Source organism: Nicotiana attenuata, unplaced genomic scaffold (genome assembly GCF_001879085.1).
Source record: "Nicotiana attenuata strain UT unplaced genomic scaffold, NIATTr2, whole genome shotgun sequence".
Taxonomy (NCBI): domain Eukaryota; kingdom Viridiplantae; phylum Streptophyta; class Magnoliopsida; order Solanales; family Solanaceae; genus Nicotiana; species Nicotiana attenuata.
In genome coordinates, this window is record NW_017672388.1 from 64,537 (window position 1) to 84,702 (window position 20,166).

Below are 20,166 nucleotides of genomic sequence, written 5' to 3' on the forward strand. Positions count from 1 at the left end.
TTCGAATTAATTAGTTGAATTAGTTACTTGAAGTTATATTTACACATGCAATTACTTTGAATAGATTTGGGTCATTTGGAGTCGGATACTCGTGGCAAGAGCGTGTTTTCGGATTGATTTTGAGCCGGTTCGAGGTAAGTGGCTTGCCTAACCTTGTGGGGGGGGGGGGGGGGAGGGGACTCCCCTTAGGATTTGGTGTTGTTGATATATGAAATGCCTTGTACGTAAGGTGACGAGTGCGTACATGTGCTAATTGTTGAACATTCGGTTTTCATTAAATAACTATAATTGTGTATTTCTTCCATGTTTACACTACTTGAAATTTAAGCCTACTGTTAGCTTAGGAAAGCATGTCTAAATGATTCAATTATTTTACTTGCTCAAACTGGTTTATCTAAATTCTGTGCAGCAAGCTAGGTTAGAAATACCTGTTTACCTTGGTATGAAATTAGATTGAATTGAATATTCGTCGTGTTGTTGTTGTGTGTTTACTTTGGGGCTACGGGCGATTTCCTGGTAGATCCCCCTTGCCTGTTTATCTGGGACTACGGATTGATATTGAGGTAGATCCCCCTGCACAGTTATATGGAACTACGGGACTGCACCCGGAAGATTCCCCCAGTATTGGGTATTTACATTTGGGACTATGGATCGGGATTCCGGTAGCTCCCCGCACACTATGAGTTGGACTACGGGATGACACCCGGGAGATCCACTGGATATTTACATTAGGGGACTACAGGACGGTATCCTGGTAGATCCCCGATTGCTATCTGTGTGTTGAGCTGTATTCTTTCTGTGATGCTCTCTCTCTCTGTTGTAATTGTTGTTATTCTTATTATTATGGTGTGTTACTCATACTGTTTCGTTTTCCTTATGTATTGTATATGACCGGTAGGGCCCTGACCTTCCCCGTCACTACTCGACCGAGGTTAGGCTTGGCGCTTACTGGGTACCGCCGTGGTGTACTCGTGCCCTTTCCTACACATGTTTTTCGTGTGCAGATCCAGGTTCTTCGACTCGGCCCTACTATCCTTGAGGCGAGGCGATTCTTCTGAGACTTCGAGGTATATCTGCCGCGTCCGCAGACCGAGGAGTCCCTCTCCATTCTCTCTTGTAGTTATAGCCCTTCTGTATTTCTTTTGATTTAGACATTCTGGAGTTAGAACACTATGTAGTATCCATATCTTGTGATTCGTGAGTTTCCGGGTTTGGGAGTTGTTTAGTTTTTGAGATATTGTATTGGTTTATGCCGAGCGGCATCTTAAACGCTTCTATATTGTTATCTTCAGTTTTATTAGTTTTTCCGCAAATTGTTAGGCTTACCTAGTCATAGAGACTAGGTGCCATCACGACATGTTTATGGAGGGTGAACTTGGATCGTGACAACGTCCATACACGTTAGTAGCATTAGCTGCAGTTTATGGTCTTGAAATTCATCAAATGGACGTTAAGACGACCTTCTTAAATGGAGATATGGAGGAAGAAATCTACATGGAATCTTCAGTTTTATTAGTTTTTCCGCAAATTGCTAGGCTTACCTAGTCATAGAGACTAGGTGCCATCACGACATGTTTACGGAGGGTGAACTTGGGTCGTGACAACGTCCATACACGTTAGTAGCATTAGCTGCAGTTTATGGTCTTGAAATTCATCAAATGGACGTTAAGACGACCTTCTTAAATGGAGATATGGAGGAAGAAATCTACATGGAACAACTTGAAGGGTTCGTGGTTCCTGGTAAAGAAAAGAAGGTATGTAGACTTGTTAAGTCCCTTTACGGACTAAAACAAGCACCCAAACAATGGCATGCGAAATTTGATCACACAATATTTTCAAATGGTTTTAAGATAAATGAATGTGGTAAATGTGTGTACATTAAAAATGTTCCAAATCACATAGTCATTGTTTGCTTATATGTGATAATATTCTGATAATGAGTAATGATATTGCCAACATAAATGCGACTAAGCGTATGCTAACTAGCAAGTTTGATATGAAGGACTTGGGAGTTGCCGATTTAATTCTAGGTATTAAGATCCATAAGACTCCTCAAGGTCTAGCATTGTCTCGATCTCATTATATTAAAATGGTACTTGGAAAATTCAAGTACTTAGATTTTAAAGTTTCAAAGACTCTAATTGACGTGAATCTTGCACCAGCAAAGAACAATGGCCAAAGCATATCACAATTGGATTATGCTCGTGTGTTGGTATGTTTAATGTATATCATGAATTGTACACGGCGAGATATAGCTTGTGCTATAAGTAAACTGAGTCGATGCACGAGTAATACATGCCAATCTCATTGGATGGCAATGAAACAAGTTTTGGGATATTTAGAACATACCCAGGACTTTGCTTTGCACTACAGTAAGTATCCTGCGGTGATTGAGGGATACTGTGATGAAAGTTGGATCACCGGTTCAACTGATTCTAAATCGACAAGTGGATATGTATTCATTATTGGTGGAGAAGCGGTATCTTGGAAGTCGTCCAAACAAACTTGTATTGCCCACTCTACTATGGAGGCTGAGTTCATAGCCTTAGTAAAGCCGGTGTAGAAGCTGAATAGCTCCGAAATTTCTTGGAGGATATTCCATTTTGGCCCAAACTGTTGGCCCCAAGATATATACATTGCGATAGTCAGATGACAATTAGAAGGGCTGGGAGCGCTATGTATAACGGTGATCTCGTCATATACGACGAAGACATAAAATCGTTAGGCAATTACTCTCTAGAGGAATTATCACGATTGACTATGTAAAGTCAAGCGATAATGTGTCGGATCCACTTATGAAAGACCTAGCTAGAAAGGTAGTTGAGAAATCATCGAGGGGAATGGGACTATGGCCGAGGACAATTCATTGTGGCAGTAACTCTACCTAGAAGACTGGAGATCCCAAGATCTAGGTTCAAGGAGATCAAACAAAGTCATTAATGACGGTTCAACATTGTCAACTAAAATTTTGGTCCATTCTCGTGATGAGACAATGTCCAGTACCAAGGATAAACCATTAAGGCTTTTTAATGGTTTCTAAATTTGATACGGGGTATATCAAATAGTATTTCTACGGGATGACACGTTTAGGAATCACCTATGTAAGTGTGAAGTGCTAGCCGCTTCAAGGAGAATTTTGTAAGGCCAGTTCTCTACGCACTTATGAAACCAGGTGGTGTTCATGGCACGAACACAACAATGAGAACCAAAGACGGTTAAGGGTTGATTGTGTGACTTATGGTTGTCTAGGTATACACCAAAGTTCGACGGTTCAAAGATATCAAATTTACCGATTGACCGAGTATATCCGACATAAGTTCACTACGGAAAGTTCAAAGGGAAACCTACTTATCCAGATGTGATTAATCCTTGCTTGCGAATCACACAGTTTTCATGCATATTTCCGTGATATAGTCATTCCCCATTCATGTGGGGGATTATTGGGTTTTTAAAGCTTTTTTTAGCTTAAACGAGGGTGAATGGAAAATGGAGGGAAAATGAAATATTTGAGTTTTCCTCCTTGACAAAGGGATTACCCATATTGGAGGAGGAAAAGACTTTTGATGGGTATATATATACAATTGCTCTTCTTCTAGCTCTTAAAGAGTTAAGAAGAAGGCAAACCTCGCGCCGTCGTCGTCGTTGCTCAGCTTCGGATTCGGATTTGGTCAAATGATCGATTGATTGATTAATTTTTGGACCAAATTGATTTGTTAATATTAAAGATTAACGTAATATTATTTAATCCAAATTATCCGTTTTTCTAACAAAAAATTAATTTTCCTCTGCGTTTTGAATTCCTATTTTATTTTGCATAAATAGCCATTTACGTTATGGCTGCTTTACGTGAACAGTCTTGACAGACCTTCTAAGAGTTGTGCCTCTTCGTTTAAACTCAACATGCTGGCTATAAATAGCAGTTCCCTCAGAATTTCCATACGAAATTTCTGAGTTCTCCTCTTCCTTTCTACATTGTTTTCTTACAAAACAAACAACGTAAATGTGATCTGTTGCCGTCATTTGTGTTCGTTGAAACACTAGGGTAAGTACTGCTACACTAGTGTGTAATCCGTTCTATCTTGGGAGGAAATAATCTACAACCTCGGGTACTAGGAGGGGATTAAGTTCCTTAAGGAAACACTGTGAATTCAGTGGGCTCGGATTAAGTTCAGTTTCTTCTACATTTCTGTTTATACGTTATTTTTTCTTCTCTAAAATAATTTTACAAATACAATATACTAACAATACTATGTATTACCCATGTTTTGCGTCGTTTTCTAGAAAGTTATAGAAGAAAACTATGTTATTGCTATAGCGAGCACTTCCAGTGCTATAATCTCAAATGGCATGTAAACTTCTTAGTTATTTCTCTCATCCGAAGTCGCATAGATTGGCATTTCATCTGAGTACACAAACTAAATGAACCCCTTAAACTTATTTAGTAGTAATTCTAGTAACTCAAACAGTATAGAATGAAGACTGCAACGAATTACCATTTGGAAGAACTCGAATGGAGGCACCAGTTGTTTGCTGCCCCGTACAAATTCCGTTTTGATCATCTCTTGAAAATTTTTATGAGGCTCGGGCAGTTTGATCGAAATCGGACAAGTGTAGTCTTTATTATTGAGTGAGTATTTGCTTGAACCCGAAGTAGGACAACCTTAGTTTTTGGTTCTAAACTGTTGAAGTTTCAGGCTACAACCATGTCATTACATCTAATTCAAGGCTCAAATAAAGGAGAAGTAGGACTAGGTCTCGGAATTGTACCGTTAATTAGTCCTAATTTGTTTTTACATGAAAATCCTAGCAGCATTGCCCTTCTCCAACTACCATAGCATGTACCATCAAAAATCGTAGAAACTAGTACGGTACCAGGTGAATCAGAGGGAAGTAGATACAAGGGAGAGGAGGGACGCATAGTAGAATCATCACTGTTAATAGCATTGGTCTCAGAAGTAGATGTTGACCCCATAGTACCCAAATAAAACTAGACCACAAACTCGCGAGAAACAAAATTAGGGTTTCATCCCAAATTTACTCACAGTCAAACAGAAAATGCCAAAAAAATACACAAAGGTAAGAGAGAAATACCGAGTTTCTTCAAACGCTCGAAAAAATAAGAGATTTCAGTACCACAATAGCCAGGAAAGAAGAAATCACCAGAAGAAAAACACCGCAAACGAACAACCAGACCATCGAAAATCATCAAAATTATCGAAGAAAACCACTGTAGACCCAAGTAACTAGCTTCGATCTACCGTTTCATGGCTCTGATACCATGTAAACATCCATATTCGAGATGAATCTGTGATGAAATAACTGATTCTGAACCCTAGCTTTTGTAACTATCGTAGAGAGATAGAGATAGAGAGAGAGAGAGAGAGAGAGAGAGAGAGAGAGAGAGAGAGAGAGAGAGAGAGAGAGAGGAATAGGAAGTTTTATTATTAGAAAATGAATTCATTTGTCTTTACAATATACAAAGAAAGCTATTTATATACATGTGGGCCAAGTACACATTAAATTACATTTAGGCTAGAATGAAGAATACTACTTCAGATGGGTTTACTTCAGGTGGTTTGGCCCAACAGGCCTCTATAGCACCAAGAAAGGGGACGGGAAGAAATAACGGGGAAGAAGAGAGAGGTAATTAACCGGGAGAGTTTTCTTTCTTTTTAATAGTTTTGGTCCTTCTTTTTTATTTCTTTTTCTTATTTTAGGTTTTTTGTTACAATCATCTGATGCACGCTCCTTATGTGCGTGATAGACACTCATTTTGGCCACATCAAGATCGCCACATGTACATGGTCAACGGTCAAAGGGTCTATTAGTTCACAAATTAATTATGAGGTGGAGTATTCAAATGGAAAATATATAAGTTTGTTTACCAGGATGAAACATCGGTACAAGTTTAAGACGGAAATTGTCTCTGTTTACTGAGTCATAACTCATAATATATGAGAGTTTAACATATTTAATGAAAGTGTTTCAACAAGACTATTAACTAAGGAACTAAATACACTACCATGTCCATGTAAATATTTACTATATATGGGCGAACCATATTTAACATTAAAATATTTTGTTGGCACCTTAATCATCAATATGTATATATGTTTAATACCTAAAGACTTCCTAAATTATTCATGTTTAGCACATTTAATATTTGAACTATGAGGTGTTGTTATTACCCCTTAAACTATAATAATATTTTCCATTTAAAAACCCATATGCGGTGCTCCACTCACTCTCTAGTGTGTGAGAGATAGTGAATAGGACAAAAAGGCATTTATATGGCGTATTTATATTTATTTTTAAAATTAATTATTCTTATTTCTTATCCGATATTTTTTTCTCTTTTTCTTTTTTCTTTTATTTTTTCTTCTTCTTCTTCTTCTCCAAATCTTTTGCTAATAACAACAGTAAATTAGTTGAAATTCATAGCCTTAGAATAACTATAATATAAAAAAAATGTAATAAAAATTGAATGCAATTTCTTTCCATTCTCTCTGTCCTATGCCTTATAAATCATAGGCATTGCGCATTCTGCAAACAATGCAGAGTCAAATGTGAACCAAATTGTAAATTTCTGAATGATCTTCCCAAGGAAAAAGACAAGATATATGAGCGAAACCATCAAGTTTTTGATTTTTTCCAATTCGAAACGTTTTTCGATAAAGTTGGTCAAAGAAACAGCGATAGGATGATTGAGTAGATAATGATCATATTCAAAATCTAGTAGTTGGCATCAATCACAAAATAGAATCACTAAAATTTCAATTTGCAAACAAAAAAGGTAACATTAATTCAAAAGACTTGCGTATATTCTTGATTCTTGTTATAATACGAAATATGATAAAAACATTCAATATAGGCTAGCTGCAGCAGAGATTCTATTGAGCGGACTGGGCGACACATTAGTAGAGGTTCTTTCTTGTTTTCTTTAAAAGATGTTTGTGTTTTGATAAATTTATGAAAAAAATTAAAAATTTTATCTTATTTGATGTACTTGAATTTACATTTAGAGCATAAAATTTTAATCTCTAATTAGCGTAAATTCTTAGTTCTAAAAGTTTTTTTTCTTTTTCTGTGGCGTAATATGTACAAAGCACGAATCTGGTATCTAAGGGCAACTAAATAAAATTAGTAGGCTAAAGCTAAATTAATGAGAGGTCTTAATTAAACTATTTTAATAGAAATTACTTGTTGTTCATAGTGTAGTGTTCATGCGAAATATAAAGCCTATAACTTTACATAGTAATGTTATTATTGATATTGGTATGGGATAAGATGTTAAGCCATATATTTGCAATACATCACCTTGGATTTTGTTTCAAAAATGTTATTTATTAATATGAATTCTTGAGTAGTTTAATTCAAGTTCTAAGAAATTAAGTTAAGAGTACTTAATTGAGAAATAAAATTTCCTGATGGGTGGTGAGTAGGGCTGTGCATAATTAGTAAATACCGAATTACTGTACCGAAATCGAAAATTTTAGTATTTGGTATTCGATATTTTGGTATTCGGTATGGTATTTGGTTTAAGTTTTAAAAAATATTGATATTAGGTATGGTATTTGATTTTTAAAAATGAAATACCGAAATACCGATACCGTACCGAAATATATATTATATAACACAATACACATATTATTAATTATAACATAAATATAAAAATCTAAAATTTTATTTTCTTTTATTCTCTAAGTTCATCAATTAACTCTAAGTAAGTAACAAGACGTTTCTAATGATCAATTTGATTCTTATATGTACAGTTTTCTCTCTCTAAGTTGTTATTTGCTTGTTTTGGACAAAACTTTATCAACAAATATTTTTAGTTTTGTACTTTTGAGTACTTTAATTTAGAATATTACATTCTATGACTCTATGCACTAGCTAGTATTCAAACCGAATAAACCAAAGTTACCAAATCGAATAAACCGAAACCGAAAGGAGAAAAATCGAACCATACCAAATTTAATTACGTACGGTATTGGTATTGCATTTTAAGAAACCGAATATCGAAAATACCAAACCGAAATGTCTAAATACCTTACCGTACCGACCGACGAACATCCCTAGTGGAGAGATATCTGAATTCAATTTTGATAGGATCAGTTAGGTTTTTTTTTTTGTTTTGTTCTTCCCAGATCCACTAAATTGCCTAGTCCTTTCATCGGCAACTGAACATGGGATGTCGGTTGACTGAACTAAAGCTCTAGCCATGATGGACCTCAATAATACTAAAGATCCAAAAGATTTTTCAAGATTGAAAAGAGATAGAGAGAAGAAAGGGAAAAGAAATAGAGACCTTGAAAAAGGTCGGTCGTGTATTGCTATATGATCAGTTAGGTGGGTTAATGTAATTTTATGACCCAGTTAACAAAACCTTGGGTCTGATAAGGTAAATGGGTCGAAATAATACCCATTTTTGTTTCAGTCAAAGATTGCCATGTGCCCAGTAGAAAAATGACACGTCATTAAATTGTAGGCCCACCAGTTCTGCCGTTAGTCGCGGGTGTAATTTTATTAATAGAATTAACATCGTGTGTGTTTTTCGGACGGATAGATGGACGGAGGGTATTTATAAACCATTAGCAAACGATAGGGGTAGTTTTTGTCCTTTTCCGCCCAAATAAATGACCTCTAAAGACTCGTTTGGCATGAGGGATAAGGAATATTTAATCGTGAGATTAAATTTGAGATGAGTTTATTCTATATTTGATTGAGATAAAATCGTGTTATAACTAATCTCGGAATGAATTATCCGGAAATGAAGTACTTTTTATCCTTATAGAAGAATGAGATAACTAATTTCGGAATAATTAATTATGAAACAACTTGTATGGTAACCAAACGAGCCCCAAATATACAATTTTCTTACTTATTATATGTAGCTAGCCGCCTAGCCGAGACAACAGTCTTTGGAATCGGGATGTTTCTTGGCAATACCATATTTGGACTAGTTAACATGCTCTCACTGTACTCTTTTTACGCAATTTTATTTAATAGAATTATAATTACTTTTTTGGTTTCATTTTATGTGATGTTCGAGGATGAAAGAAATTTTTGTGATCTAGAATAAATTATAGATATTATATAACTAATTATTAATTGAAATTAAAAGATTAATTATTTTTTATTTTTAACTATAAAAAAATATCATCGGACCATTTAATTGAAGCTGATGAACGTTGGAGTTGGACCTCCATTTATTCTCTTTCTGCTCCGGCTTTTCCTCCTCCTCCATTTTCTTCTTCTTTCTTCTTTTCCTATAGCTTCTTTCTTTTAGATCCATCTTCTTCGTCAAGATATATGCATTTAACTGTAAGTTTCTTTTCATTTTTCTCTTTATATATTGCTCAAATTAACTTTCTATGATCTTCATATCAGTTTTCTCTGTTTTTTTTTTTTTTTGTTTTTTTTCCAGCTTATTGAAGCATTTGTGGATGACGAAAGCGTTATCGAGCGTGACATTACCGAGCTGAAAGGCGCGTGATTTGTGATTGTTTGATGGGCAATACATGCCGTGGATCTATCGGAGGCAAAACTTTTCAGGGCTACGCTCAGCCCGAAGATAGTTCTAACTCCAATTCCAATCGCGAACCTTCATCTGCCAATTCTTATTCTTCCTCTGACAATTTCTCACCTTCTAATCACAAAAAGGAACAAAAATCATTATCTCTCGTCAGCCCTAGAAAAGCAAGTATGAATCGTACGGGCAGTAATCAGGCTTATTACGTAATGGGGCATAAAACCCCTAATATTCGTGATTTTTACACATTGGGTCGTAAATTAGGACAAGGTCAATTTGGTACAACTTATTTATGTACGGAGAATTCTACGGGAAATGAATATGCTTGTAAATCTATTTCGAAGCGAAAATTGATTTCGAAAGAGGATGTTGAAGATGTTAGGAGAGAAATTCAAATAATGCATCATTTAGCTGGGCACAAAAATATTGTTACAATTAAAGGAGCTTATGAGGATCCTTTATATGTTCATATTGTTATGGAGCTATGTAGTGGTGGTGAATTGTTTGATCGAATTATTCAACGAGGACATTATAGTGAGAGAAAAGCAGCTGAATTGACTAGAATTGTTGTCGGGGTTGTAGAAGCGTGCCATTCGCTTGGTGTTATGCATAGAGATCTTAAACCTGAGAATTTCTTGTTGGTTAATAAGGATGATGATTTCTCTCTTAAGGCCATTGATTTTGGACTCTCTGTTTTCTTTAAACCAGGTAAATAATGACGTTTCAGCTTACTTTTATCTATAACTTCAGCTCCGGCTTATTTAACTGAATATTTAAAATGAATAATTCATAAAAAAGAAATCTTTCTGTGAGGTTATGTGTTTTCTGTATTTGCTTAAGTTACCACTAGTCAAATGTTGTTTATTGTCAATTTGGATTAATATTAGGTATCGATAATACCTCTTTTTTGTTCCTTTCAAACGATGCTTTTCTGTTTGTATTCGTCTTAGGTCTAATTCTTAATATTTATACATGGCTGTATTTATTACTAAAGTGCATTCTTCGAGATGCTTGTATCCCTAACTTGTCACTCTTTGGGAGATTAGTAAATATTGGTTTATGAAACATTGATTTGTTAGCATACACTTATTCTATCATTTCCTTATATTGTATGTTGGTTGAATGGTACTTGTTGTTCGCTCCCGCAGGCCAAATATTTAAGGATGTTGTTGGTAGTCCATATTACGTGGCTCCTGAGGTTCTTTTGAAGCATTATGGTCCTGAAGCGGATGTGTGGACAGCAGGGGTCATACTATACATACTGCTAAGTGGTGTTCCACCATTTTGGGCTGGTATGTAGTAATCCTAAAGTGTATATTGTCCATTTTCCAATTTCCATCTCCGTAAAGTCACAATCTGAATTCTACAGAAACGCAGCAGGGGATATTTGACGCAGTTCTGAAAGGGCACATTGATTTTGATTCAGACCCTTGGCCGTTGATATCTGAGAGCGCAAAAGATCTTATCCGGAAGATGTTGTGCATGCAGCCGTCGGAGCGGTTAACTGCTCATGAAGTATTGTGTATGTTTACCTTATTAAGCAATAGCAACCTTACATTTATCAGTTGATGGAATATTTTTGTTTAGCTTCATTTATTCTCAAATTGCATCTATATAGTATACCTGTGCGTACATCTGTGTCATTATGCAGGTGAATGAACTAATGTTCATATTACAATATCCTCTAACTTTCTGCAGGCCATCCTTGGATTTGCGAAAATGGTGTCGCTCCTGATAGAGCACTGGATCCTGCAGTACTTTCCCGCCTTAAACAGTTCTCTGCTATGAACAAGTTAAAAAAGATGGCTTTGCGGGTATCTGTTCAAATCTGATTGTAGATCTATGCTTCAAGTATATTGTGAAACTCAGATTCTTCCATGTCCAATCAAACCCGATATAATATTTGTGACACATTTGATGTGTTCCCTCTGGGTTGCTTGGATATGTAATTGAAATATTTGTGAAGCTTCACATATTCTTTCTGCTTCCAGGTGATTGCTGAAAGCTTGTCAGAAGAAGAGATTGCTGGTCTGAGAGAGATGTTTAAGGCCATGGATACAGATAATAGTGGTGCAATTACATTTGATGAACTAAAAGCTGGGTTGAGAAAATATGGCTCTACATTAAAGGATACGGAGATACGGGAACTTATGAATGCGGTAAGGCAATCTTTATTGCAAAGTAATTGTATATGTTTTCAGCATCTTTCTCAAGTTAATGACGTGATTATCTGCCAAGGAAGATTAGAATCTTCATCTCTGTAGAATGGCACAGGGTAATGATGGTAAATTCGATCTGTTTGGAAAGAGGAGAGTTCAATTGGAATTTTGGCTCTTTCATGTGTTAGATTATTTGAGTACTTCTGTAGTTACTGAAGCTCATCAGCAAGGTACTCAGCTTTTCTTTTATGTGTGACAAGTTCCTGAAAACTGTTAGGCCTAAACTCTGACTTGGACCCACTTCATATGCCTCATTATAAACACCATCACTTTATTGTACAGTTCCTTGTTTCTGTCCACATGATATCTGTTGATCTTTCTATTGCCCTGTAACTCTAAACATGCGTTTCTATGAGGTTCATGCAAAGCTCCATTTAAACTCTCTAAGGCCATTAATGTAGTTATAATAATACTCACAATTTCAGGCTGATGTGGACAATAGTGGGACTATTGACTATGGGGAATTCATTGCGGCAACTGTTCATCTTAATAAATTGGAGCGCGAGGAACATCTCATGGCAGCATTTCAATATTTTGACAAGGATGGAAGTGGTTATATAACGGTTGATGAGGTCCAGCAAGCTTGTGTAGAGCATAACATTACAGATGTTTACTTTGAGGATATTATAAGAGAAGTCGATCAGGATAATGTAAGTTGACTGACTTTAGAGCATAAATATGTATTTTAGGTACTAAATACTATGAAACTGAAGTGCTTTAATAGTTTAGCAGACCTCTCTGATTATCATTATTGCTTGGGTGCACTCAGATTCTATTCAAAAGTATCTTTGAAGATTATGTCATTATTTTATTTGGTCCGATTGCCTAAGCTAGTCTTCTCAGCCTCTCATTTTTTAGTCACACTTGTAGAATTATACTTGTGCAAAGATTATAATATTAATAAAGTGAATGAAACATGTAACTCATGCTCACAGATAAAGCATAGATCCAAATGTTTGGAAGGAATAATTAGAAGAGATATCTAAGTATTTCTAGATCACGTAAAAACTTGGTTGTCTTTTTGACAAGTCCTCCTTGACTGCAGGTTTCTTGAGTATGAGCTGGTTTGATCAAACTTTTCTAAAATTCGCTTATTTTGTGAAGTGCTTTTTGTCAGAAGTGTTTTTTGAATTTCTTCAGAATTGTAGCCGTTAGTGTTTGGCCAAATCATTTGAGAAGCGTTTCGTTAAATATTAGAAAAGTTGTTCGTGTTTGGTCGATCTTGTCAAAAAAGTGCTTTTAAGTGTCAAATTATGAAAATAGAACATGTACAGATTTACTTGCAACAAGTATTACTTTACAAAATTGTTTTAGTTATTTATTATTAGAGACTGATTAAAATTTTCAATTTCATTTAATCAAAATATTTTCATCTTTTGTTTGAGATTTGGTGAGATTTGCAAGAAGAAAGAGTTGGGGAGAAAATGGCAAAAAAATCATGGTGAAGAAGAACGGGACAACGTTTTAATGGTTGATTTCCTTTTTAAAATCAATGAGGGTACTTTTGTGAATAAAAATTATTGATAAGGATATGTAGCTTCGCTACAGCAGGAAAAAGGCTTTTGTTGCTGCTAAAAAACTCTTTTCCATTTTTGCCCAAACACCTCAAATCTCCAACAAAAGTGCTTTTGGCTTCCCAAAACTTTGTCCAAACAGGCCTTTCTAAAAAAGTATGGCAAAGCAAGCTATATATCCTGCTAATTATTTTTGCAGATTTTGTGCCTCATGCATGCAAAACCCGATACTATAATTCATTAGAGTTTGTGATTCGATGTGCCCACACCATGTAGGCAAAATTATCTCTCAAAAACTGTGTTTTATATGCATGGAATGGTTCTTTTTGCATTTATGTTTATCCCTCATATATAATAATCTGTTTCTGGATTTGCTTCTTTCCAGGATGGACGAATTGATTATGGGGAATTTGTTGCTATGATGCAAAAAGGAAATCCTTGTGGTGTAGGGAGACGAACAATGCGAAATAGTCTGAATTTGAGCATGAGAGATGCAGCAGGAGCTCATTAGCTTCTGAGACAGACATCTCTAGCAGGTATGTTCCTGTCACTTTTTGAAGTAACCCATTTTTGTGGATGCGCAAAAACTTGTAGCAATTAGGAACTTATACCACGTAATAATGAAAGGTGCATGATTTTACTGCTTGCCTTGTGTTTGATGAACCAATGAAAAATCTTAAAATGTTCTTTTCTACTTGAGAAACTGAATTTAAAGGCATGTACCCGTTTTATATTTAGAGTTCTTTAACTTTTGAATTCTCAACTTTTCCTCTATAAAACGGGTACATGCCTTTAAATTCAAAAGGGTACATTGAGTTCTTTAACTTTTGGATTCTTAGCTAGTTTCCAAAAAAAGATTGAGATTTAGTGAAAAGCCCTCTCATATTCTCCCTCAACATTGATAGAATTGATAGGCTTACAGGTTTCCATTAGAGCTAAATTTCCTGCACTCCTGTGAGCCTGATTGAATTGTTGAGATCTACGTCCATTTGGTAATTTCTCTTTACAAGAAGCGATGAACAATTATCTCATCCTTCTGGAAAATTTCACAATATTTACTTTCTTAGTTCTCTTAAAAGAAGTAATGGATATCAAGTCATGTACCCTTCTTTGAGTTGTACTGCATACAACTCTTGTTCTCTTAGATATTTTCAAAGATTAGATCCTTTACAGATGCATTGCAGATAAAATGAAGCTTGCTGTTGATCCTGTATTCTGCAAAAAAAGATTCTAATTTCTTGTGCTGGCTAGTTCGCAAGTTGTACAGAAAAGAGACCAGAGGCAATAAACTTTCATGATACCATGGTGTCCTCTACCTAGTTTCAACAGTAACATCCAGTACCTTCGAGTTTGAGTAGAAGAAGATGAGTCAAAGACTGTCGGACTGCTATTTGCCTCCACCAAGTGTTGTGAGATTTATAGTCCTTAGTGTGAAAATTATCCAACTAATGTGTTCTTTAGTCAAGGATTTTCACTCTTGTTTCAAATCATTAAACTAGGTTGTTGATCTTATGATGTCTTATTCCTTGAATGATTTTCGCCTTTTTATTTGTGTAATTTATGTTATATAATTGATGCTTGTTTATACGTACACACTACCCTCTCCAGACCCCACTTGTGGGAGTATACTGGGTTAATTGTTGTTGTAATTGATGCTTGTTTATAGTAATACTGGAATCTGTACGTTTTTCTTTATCAGAAGATAATTTTTAATTTGTTCAAGGCAAGCGTATCTTTTGGTATAAGAACTAATAGAAGTCATTAGTAAAGAATGACTGTGCCACAAGACTTATAACAATAGCAAGTTAGAATTGACTATATGAATCCTTATTGATCATGTTGCTCTATCTAAGCTCATCTTAGACAAATATTATACAAAATGGTTGTCACTCATAATCATGTTGATCATACAATTAAATATTTCCTATTATGTTGCTCTTTTTAAGTTTATTTCAGACCAATACTATACAGAGAATGATTGTTACTCATGAGTAAAACCATGTTGAGATACGAACATACAATTACATATTTCCCGTCCACAAATTAATTCTGGGAAAGGATAATTGAACAGTTCTCTTCACACTGTTCTTGGCATGTAGCTTTTGCTATGGCTTCGCCAATGTTGCAGGTAACTGTGCCTACTCTGCGGATGCAGCACTTTCACATGCTATAGCAATTTCCTGGAGAATAATCAAAACTAAAGTGTCAGATCGAGCAAGTCATTGGGATTTATGGTCCATTCCAATTAAAGAAAAAGGCTTGTTAATGTCGGGATCGAAAATAATAAGGCGCCATGCGGAAGCTAATAAATGCAAACCTTGAATGATGATATATCGGATAACACAACAAAATCTATTAAAAAAGACATATTAACTTAATATGATTGGTCAAGTGACTTACATCAATCTACTAATTATGGAGGATGTCTTGTTACTGTGAGAAGCATAGATTCTCAACTTGAGTTTCAAAAAAAGGATAAGGCATATTAAGGAGATTTATGAGATTTATTCCTTTTAGGGGTTTTTTTCCCTTCCTTCAAGAAAGAAAGTCTTAATAGATTAAAAATTCGTGACAAAATCCTAATAGTTACTACACTATTGAGTGGAGCAAATCTATTCAAAATATAACCTCTCAGAGCATGGTTATTATCAACAGAGGCCTTCGCCAATAGAAAATAGAGATTAAAAAACAAGCTGATTCTGTAGAATCAGAGGAGCCTGGTCTTTCCTCTAATAAACTTCACAAATAGGTATAAGATATGATGGCGGACTGGGAATTATATTCATATTAATATGCTATCATAAAATATCTTCAATATAGAAGCAGTATAAGCTAAAAGCGAGACTGAGAATAAATAACCAAAAAATTTCCTTGTTAGGACAAAACAATACGAAAAGTACTTGCCTTTAACTTCCCATCATCAGAGAATATGCATTTGGATGTCATGGCACGTCCCTTTTCGAACAGCCAGCCAACTTCACAGCAAGTTTCGCCACCTGCAACGTCTTTCAAACAACACCAGAGTTGCCTTGGGAGCAAAACAAGATCTAATTCTCTTACTGTCTTCCTGGTGCTGCCATCGACAAGCTCTTGAACTTTCTGGCAGTGTAATTCAGAACTCTCCATTACTTATTCCTTCTGATGCTGACATGCTAACATGCTATTAATTATTTACCACAGACATTGCAAGTCAATTTTTCCAAGATTACTAATTCCCTAGAAAGCAAGTCCAATTGCAGTAGATTGCAAGCATGAAACTACTACAAACTACATTAGAAATGAGCTAAGCTGAAAAGTCAAGTCAATAAGATGCTGTTTGGTGCACTATTCAATTTGTTGATTTTTACTTCTACTCTGCCACCAAAACAACATTTTGAATTCTTGTTGATTAGTCTGTGAAGGTTTATTGCCTGCTCAAGGACATCTGACAGAACTAAAATGGTATTTTCACTGAAAGATTAAGGAACCCTTAGAAGGGGAGCCTTGAAGTAATGGTAAAGTTGTCTCCGTGTGACCTATAGGTCACGAGTTCGAGCCGTGGAAGCAGCCACTAATGCTTGCATTAGAGTAGGCTGTCTACATCACACCCCTTGAGTTGCGGCCCTTCTCGGACCCTACGTGAACGTGGGATGCCTTGTGCACCGGGCTGCCCTCTTTTTTTATTAAGGAACCCTTAGAAGGTCCCTTATCATCCTTAACTGGGCAAGAGTAACAGCACAAAAGTTGATAATACTTTCTGCCTAGCCAGCTTTTTAGATACCACAGCTCATGTATAGAAGAAAACGTTTTTTCCGGATATTAATAGTTTTTTCAATAGCTTTATAATTTTGATGACTCAAAAGAACAACTGTTATTGCTGCATTTTTCGCCCATATTGTATCTGAATAATAGAAGTTGATAATTGAATGGATAGAATAGAAAAATGGCCTTAAGATCAGCTTCTTTTTCACTGCAGGCAACAGAAATGTGAAGAATAACACGACTACTCCCTGTTACTCTTTCCTAGAACTTCTGTATGAAGAATTGGTACAAGTGCAGGCCTCACAAAGAGTTCAACGCTCCGAGAATTATCCATGTGCTGTCCCCAGATGCAAAGAAAGGTATGCAAGAATCAATATTGAAGTACCTTCTGCCAAGTGTGTTGAAATGATCTAGACACCTACATATCGCTACTCACTTGTTTTCACATTACTACTAGTAAATCACACGAAGACAATTGGCTTTGCTTTGGTAGAATTCCAATTCCCAGTCAATTAGATTTCTTCCTAAACTAAAACAAGGCAGCAAAAGGTGACAAATGAGATTATGGTTGTCAACTGCTATAGGAAGTCAAGCAAATGGCTAAATGCATGGTAAAAATGTCAAGGACAATTCTTGATAAACTTGCAGCCAAGACACATGAATGTTATAATCTACAATTCTGCTGCCATATATAGTTCTTGATGCTTTCCAACAAAGAGGTTGGGGGGGGGGGGGGGGGGAAGAGGAACTACAATCACAACGATTTTAGATTGTTTTTGTTGCGCAGGACATTCAGCGCTTAGGACTGTATGTCATGTGATGTTAGTCAGCTTTGCAAGTAACAAAAAGAAAGCATGCGTCAACTTGATGATAGGAGGATGATACGGTTGAGACATAATATAACTAAGTAATTATAAAGCGTGCTCTCTGACAACTTAAGTGTTTTCACGAAATGGTCACACAGGCAAGAAGTCCTGGTTTCAACTCTCACTGCCACGCAAAAAACACTAAGAATTTCCGCGAATTTACTTTCAGTGAGATGATCACACAATTTAACAGATAGGATATTGGAGAGGTGTTAGTGCTTACTTGGGGAGAATTGTGGAAGCTGGAGATGGCATGCTTACCCTCCCAAACACCAATGACCTGAGCAGGGTCCAAGGCTTGGGTAGAAGCAAATGCAGAATCTTGAATTGCACAACCACCCAACTGATCCCCATTTCGAAACGGGCCATACCAATGCTCGCAAAACACCTTAACATTTTGCAACACCAACTTAGAATCTTCAAGGCGCACGACCTGAATTGGAGGTGTCAAATAGACAGGTCGGATCAAACTTGGGCAGGTCAAAACGGGTTAAATCAATAAACGGATCATAACCTCTAACCTGAATGATCCGCACTCTCGACTCCTTCTCCCGAGGATCAATCAAACAATGCTCCAATTCCCATGACATATAGGGATTTGCCTTATTTTCATTGGACCAGGCGGCTACATAACATCCACTGGATTGATATGCAAAAGCAGAAATGTTGTCATCAACAATACTCCTCTCGTCGATGCTATGCCTAGTAGCAGCATCAGCTTCACAGCCAACAGTAGGAAGTAGCCGAATGGACTTGTACATGAACGAGAAGGCGTCATCGCCTTGAGCAAGAGTGGGGCATTGAGTTTGCCAATCGAATACCTTCACTTCCCACTCCCTATAAGCTTCAGGTACTACATTTTCTGGTAATTCAATCGGCTTACCTTGATTTGTAAATTCTGCTCCAAACCCATCCCATTCCCCCGACACATTTTTTGCAAACGCAGCCCATCCTTTCAAATTGATATTTCCATCGTCCATACAATAAATAAAAAAAATTTATCATAAAATAGACATAGGAATTCAGGGAGAGGCCAAACAATGGTTTATCACATGAACAGAAGGGAATACAGCCTTATTCACTGGTTGAACTTAATGAACCAGGATTTCAAGTTTATGGGTTCAGGATCCTAATCCCTTTAAGTTACTGGGTTCTAAATTAATAATTTATACAAATTTATACATACTGGTTAAAATCATATATTTAAGACAAATATATGATTTGAACCAAAGTTATTGGGTTCGGCCGAACCCGTAGCTTACATTGTGGCTCTGCCACTGCTTAATCTAGTATTTTCAATACAGAAACATAATACTCGTTTGTTTTAATATATGTGAACATAATTTGAATCGATATGGAGTTTAAGAAAAAAATAAACCTTTGAAACTTGTGGTTTTAAATATGCCATAACATTTGCGTATCTATAAAACTTTTGAAATTTATGATTTTAAACATGTGGTAACATTTGTAGGTCTATAAAAGGTTGTCATTAAGGTTAGAATGGAAAATGTAAAGTCAATTTCCAAATATAGAATTCTTTTTGGAATAGCCTAATAAATGACACATAAGTATTAATTTCTAAATTATAATTTCAATTGCCCAGTAAATTGAATGGTAGGAATTTAAAGACTGAATCCACAAAATTTAAATTCTGAAATTGCTTTTCATGCTTACCGTTAACGGAAGTTGGGGGAAGTGATTGGACTTTGGAATCTGAGTGCTCTGTTGTCTTTGCTGCTAAAGCGTGTATAGAAATGATAGGTATTAATCTCTTGGAAATAGTAGTAGAAGTATAACTCTCAAGTTTGAATTGTTGGGGGAAGTTTGATTTATTATGTTTAGTGAAAGATGGTGAAATCAACAAACTGGTGTGGTGATGGGGGAGCAACCTCACATGGCCAAACAGAGCCATAGAAGAGAACCTCTCTGCTTTTTCCGTCTGCACCCAGTTTTGGCCTCACATTAGCCTGTTATCCCACCATCTTAACTTAGATACTTTCGCAATGAAACTGTTAAATAGTAATTAAGATTTTTTATTTAAATATTTCTTATTACTATTCTCACACGTGTGATGGCTCTTTCATACATAATATTTATATAATTAATTCTAATATACAACTATTTTCGAAATAAAAAAAATAAACTGTAAACAAATTAATGCAGAAAATAAATGTTGAACTTGGAATGACCCAATTATTTTAGTTGGACTTGTTATTAACCGGGAAAAACTCCAATTTCTTTAGAAACTTCAAAACAAAATGCCTAATTCTAAACAATGCTTACTTTCTCTACCA

At 35.9% G+C, this 20,166-nt stretch overlaps 2 protein-coding genes across 6 annotated transcripts; one reads left to right on the plus strand and one right to left on the minus strand.

The window, feature by feature from the left end:
• Window positions 1–9,167: 9,167 nt before the first annotated feature.
• LOC109213018 (calcium-dependent protein kinase 4) lies at window positions 9,168–14,960 on the plus strand. 3 transcript variants are annotated; one of them, XM_019376758.1, is made up of 9 exons: window positions 9,168–9,324; window positions 9,428–10,240; window positions 10,681–10,824; window positions 10,902–11,054; window positions 11,231–11,346; window positions 11,524–11,691; window positions 12,177–12,401; window positions 13,651–13,801; window positions 14,439–14,960. In XM_019376758.1, exons 2-8 carry the CDS (start codon window positions 9,511–9,513, stop codon window positions 13,774–13,776), a joined length of 1,662 nt encoding a protein of 553 aa, XP_019232303.1. In that variant the 5' UTR covers window positions 9,168–9,324; window positions 9,428–9,510; the 3' UTR covers window positions 13,777–13,801; window positions 14,439–14,960. The 3 variants fall into 3 exon arrangements, with proteins under 3 accessions (XP_019232303.1, XP_019232305.1, XP_019232304.1); XM_019376760.1 differs by having other exon boundaries at window positions 14,517–14,960; XM_019376759.1 differs by having other exon boundaries at window positions 9,169–9,324; window positions 14,450–14,960.
• A 116-nt stretch (window positions 14,961–15,076) lies between these two features.
• On the minus strand, window positions 15,077–19,874 carry LOC109213019. Of its 3 annotated transcripts, XM_019376763.1 has the most exons (5): window positions 19,547–19,873; window positions 18,394–18,824; window positions 18,096–18,305; window positions 16,170–16,364; window positions 15,077–15,445 (listed from the first exon to the last, which is right to left on the minus strand). In XM_019376763.1, the coding sequence occupies exons 1-5, from the start codon at window positions 19,782–19,784 to the stop codon at window positions 15,404–15,406; spliced, it is 1,116 nt and encodes a 371-aa protein (XP_019232308.1). In that variant the 5' UTR covers window positions 19,785–19,873; the 3' UTR covers window positions 15,077–15,403. The 3 variants fall into 3 exon arrangements, with proteins under 3 accessions (XP_019232308.1, XP_019232309.1, XP_019232310.1); XM_019376764.1 differs by lacking the exons at window positions 15,077–15,445; window positions 16,170–16,364 and adding an exon at window positions 16,376–16,417 and having other exon boundaries at window positions 19,547–19,874; XM_019376765.1 differs by lacking the exons at window positions 15,077–15,445; window positions 16,170–16,364 and adding an exon at window positions 16,380–16,409 and having other exon boundaries at window positions 19,547–19,874.
• Window positions 19,875–20,166: the final 292 nt, after the last annotated feature.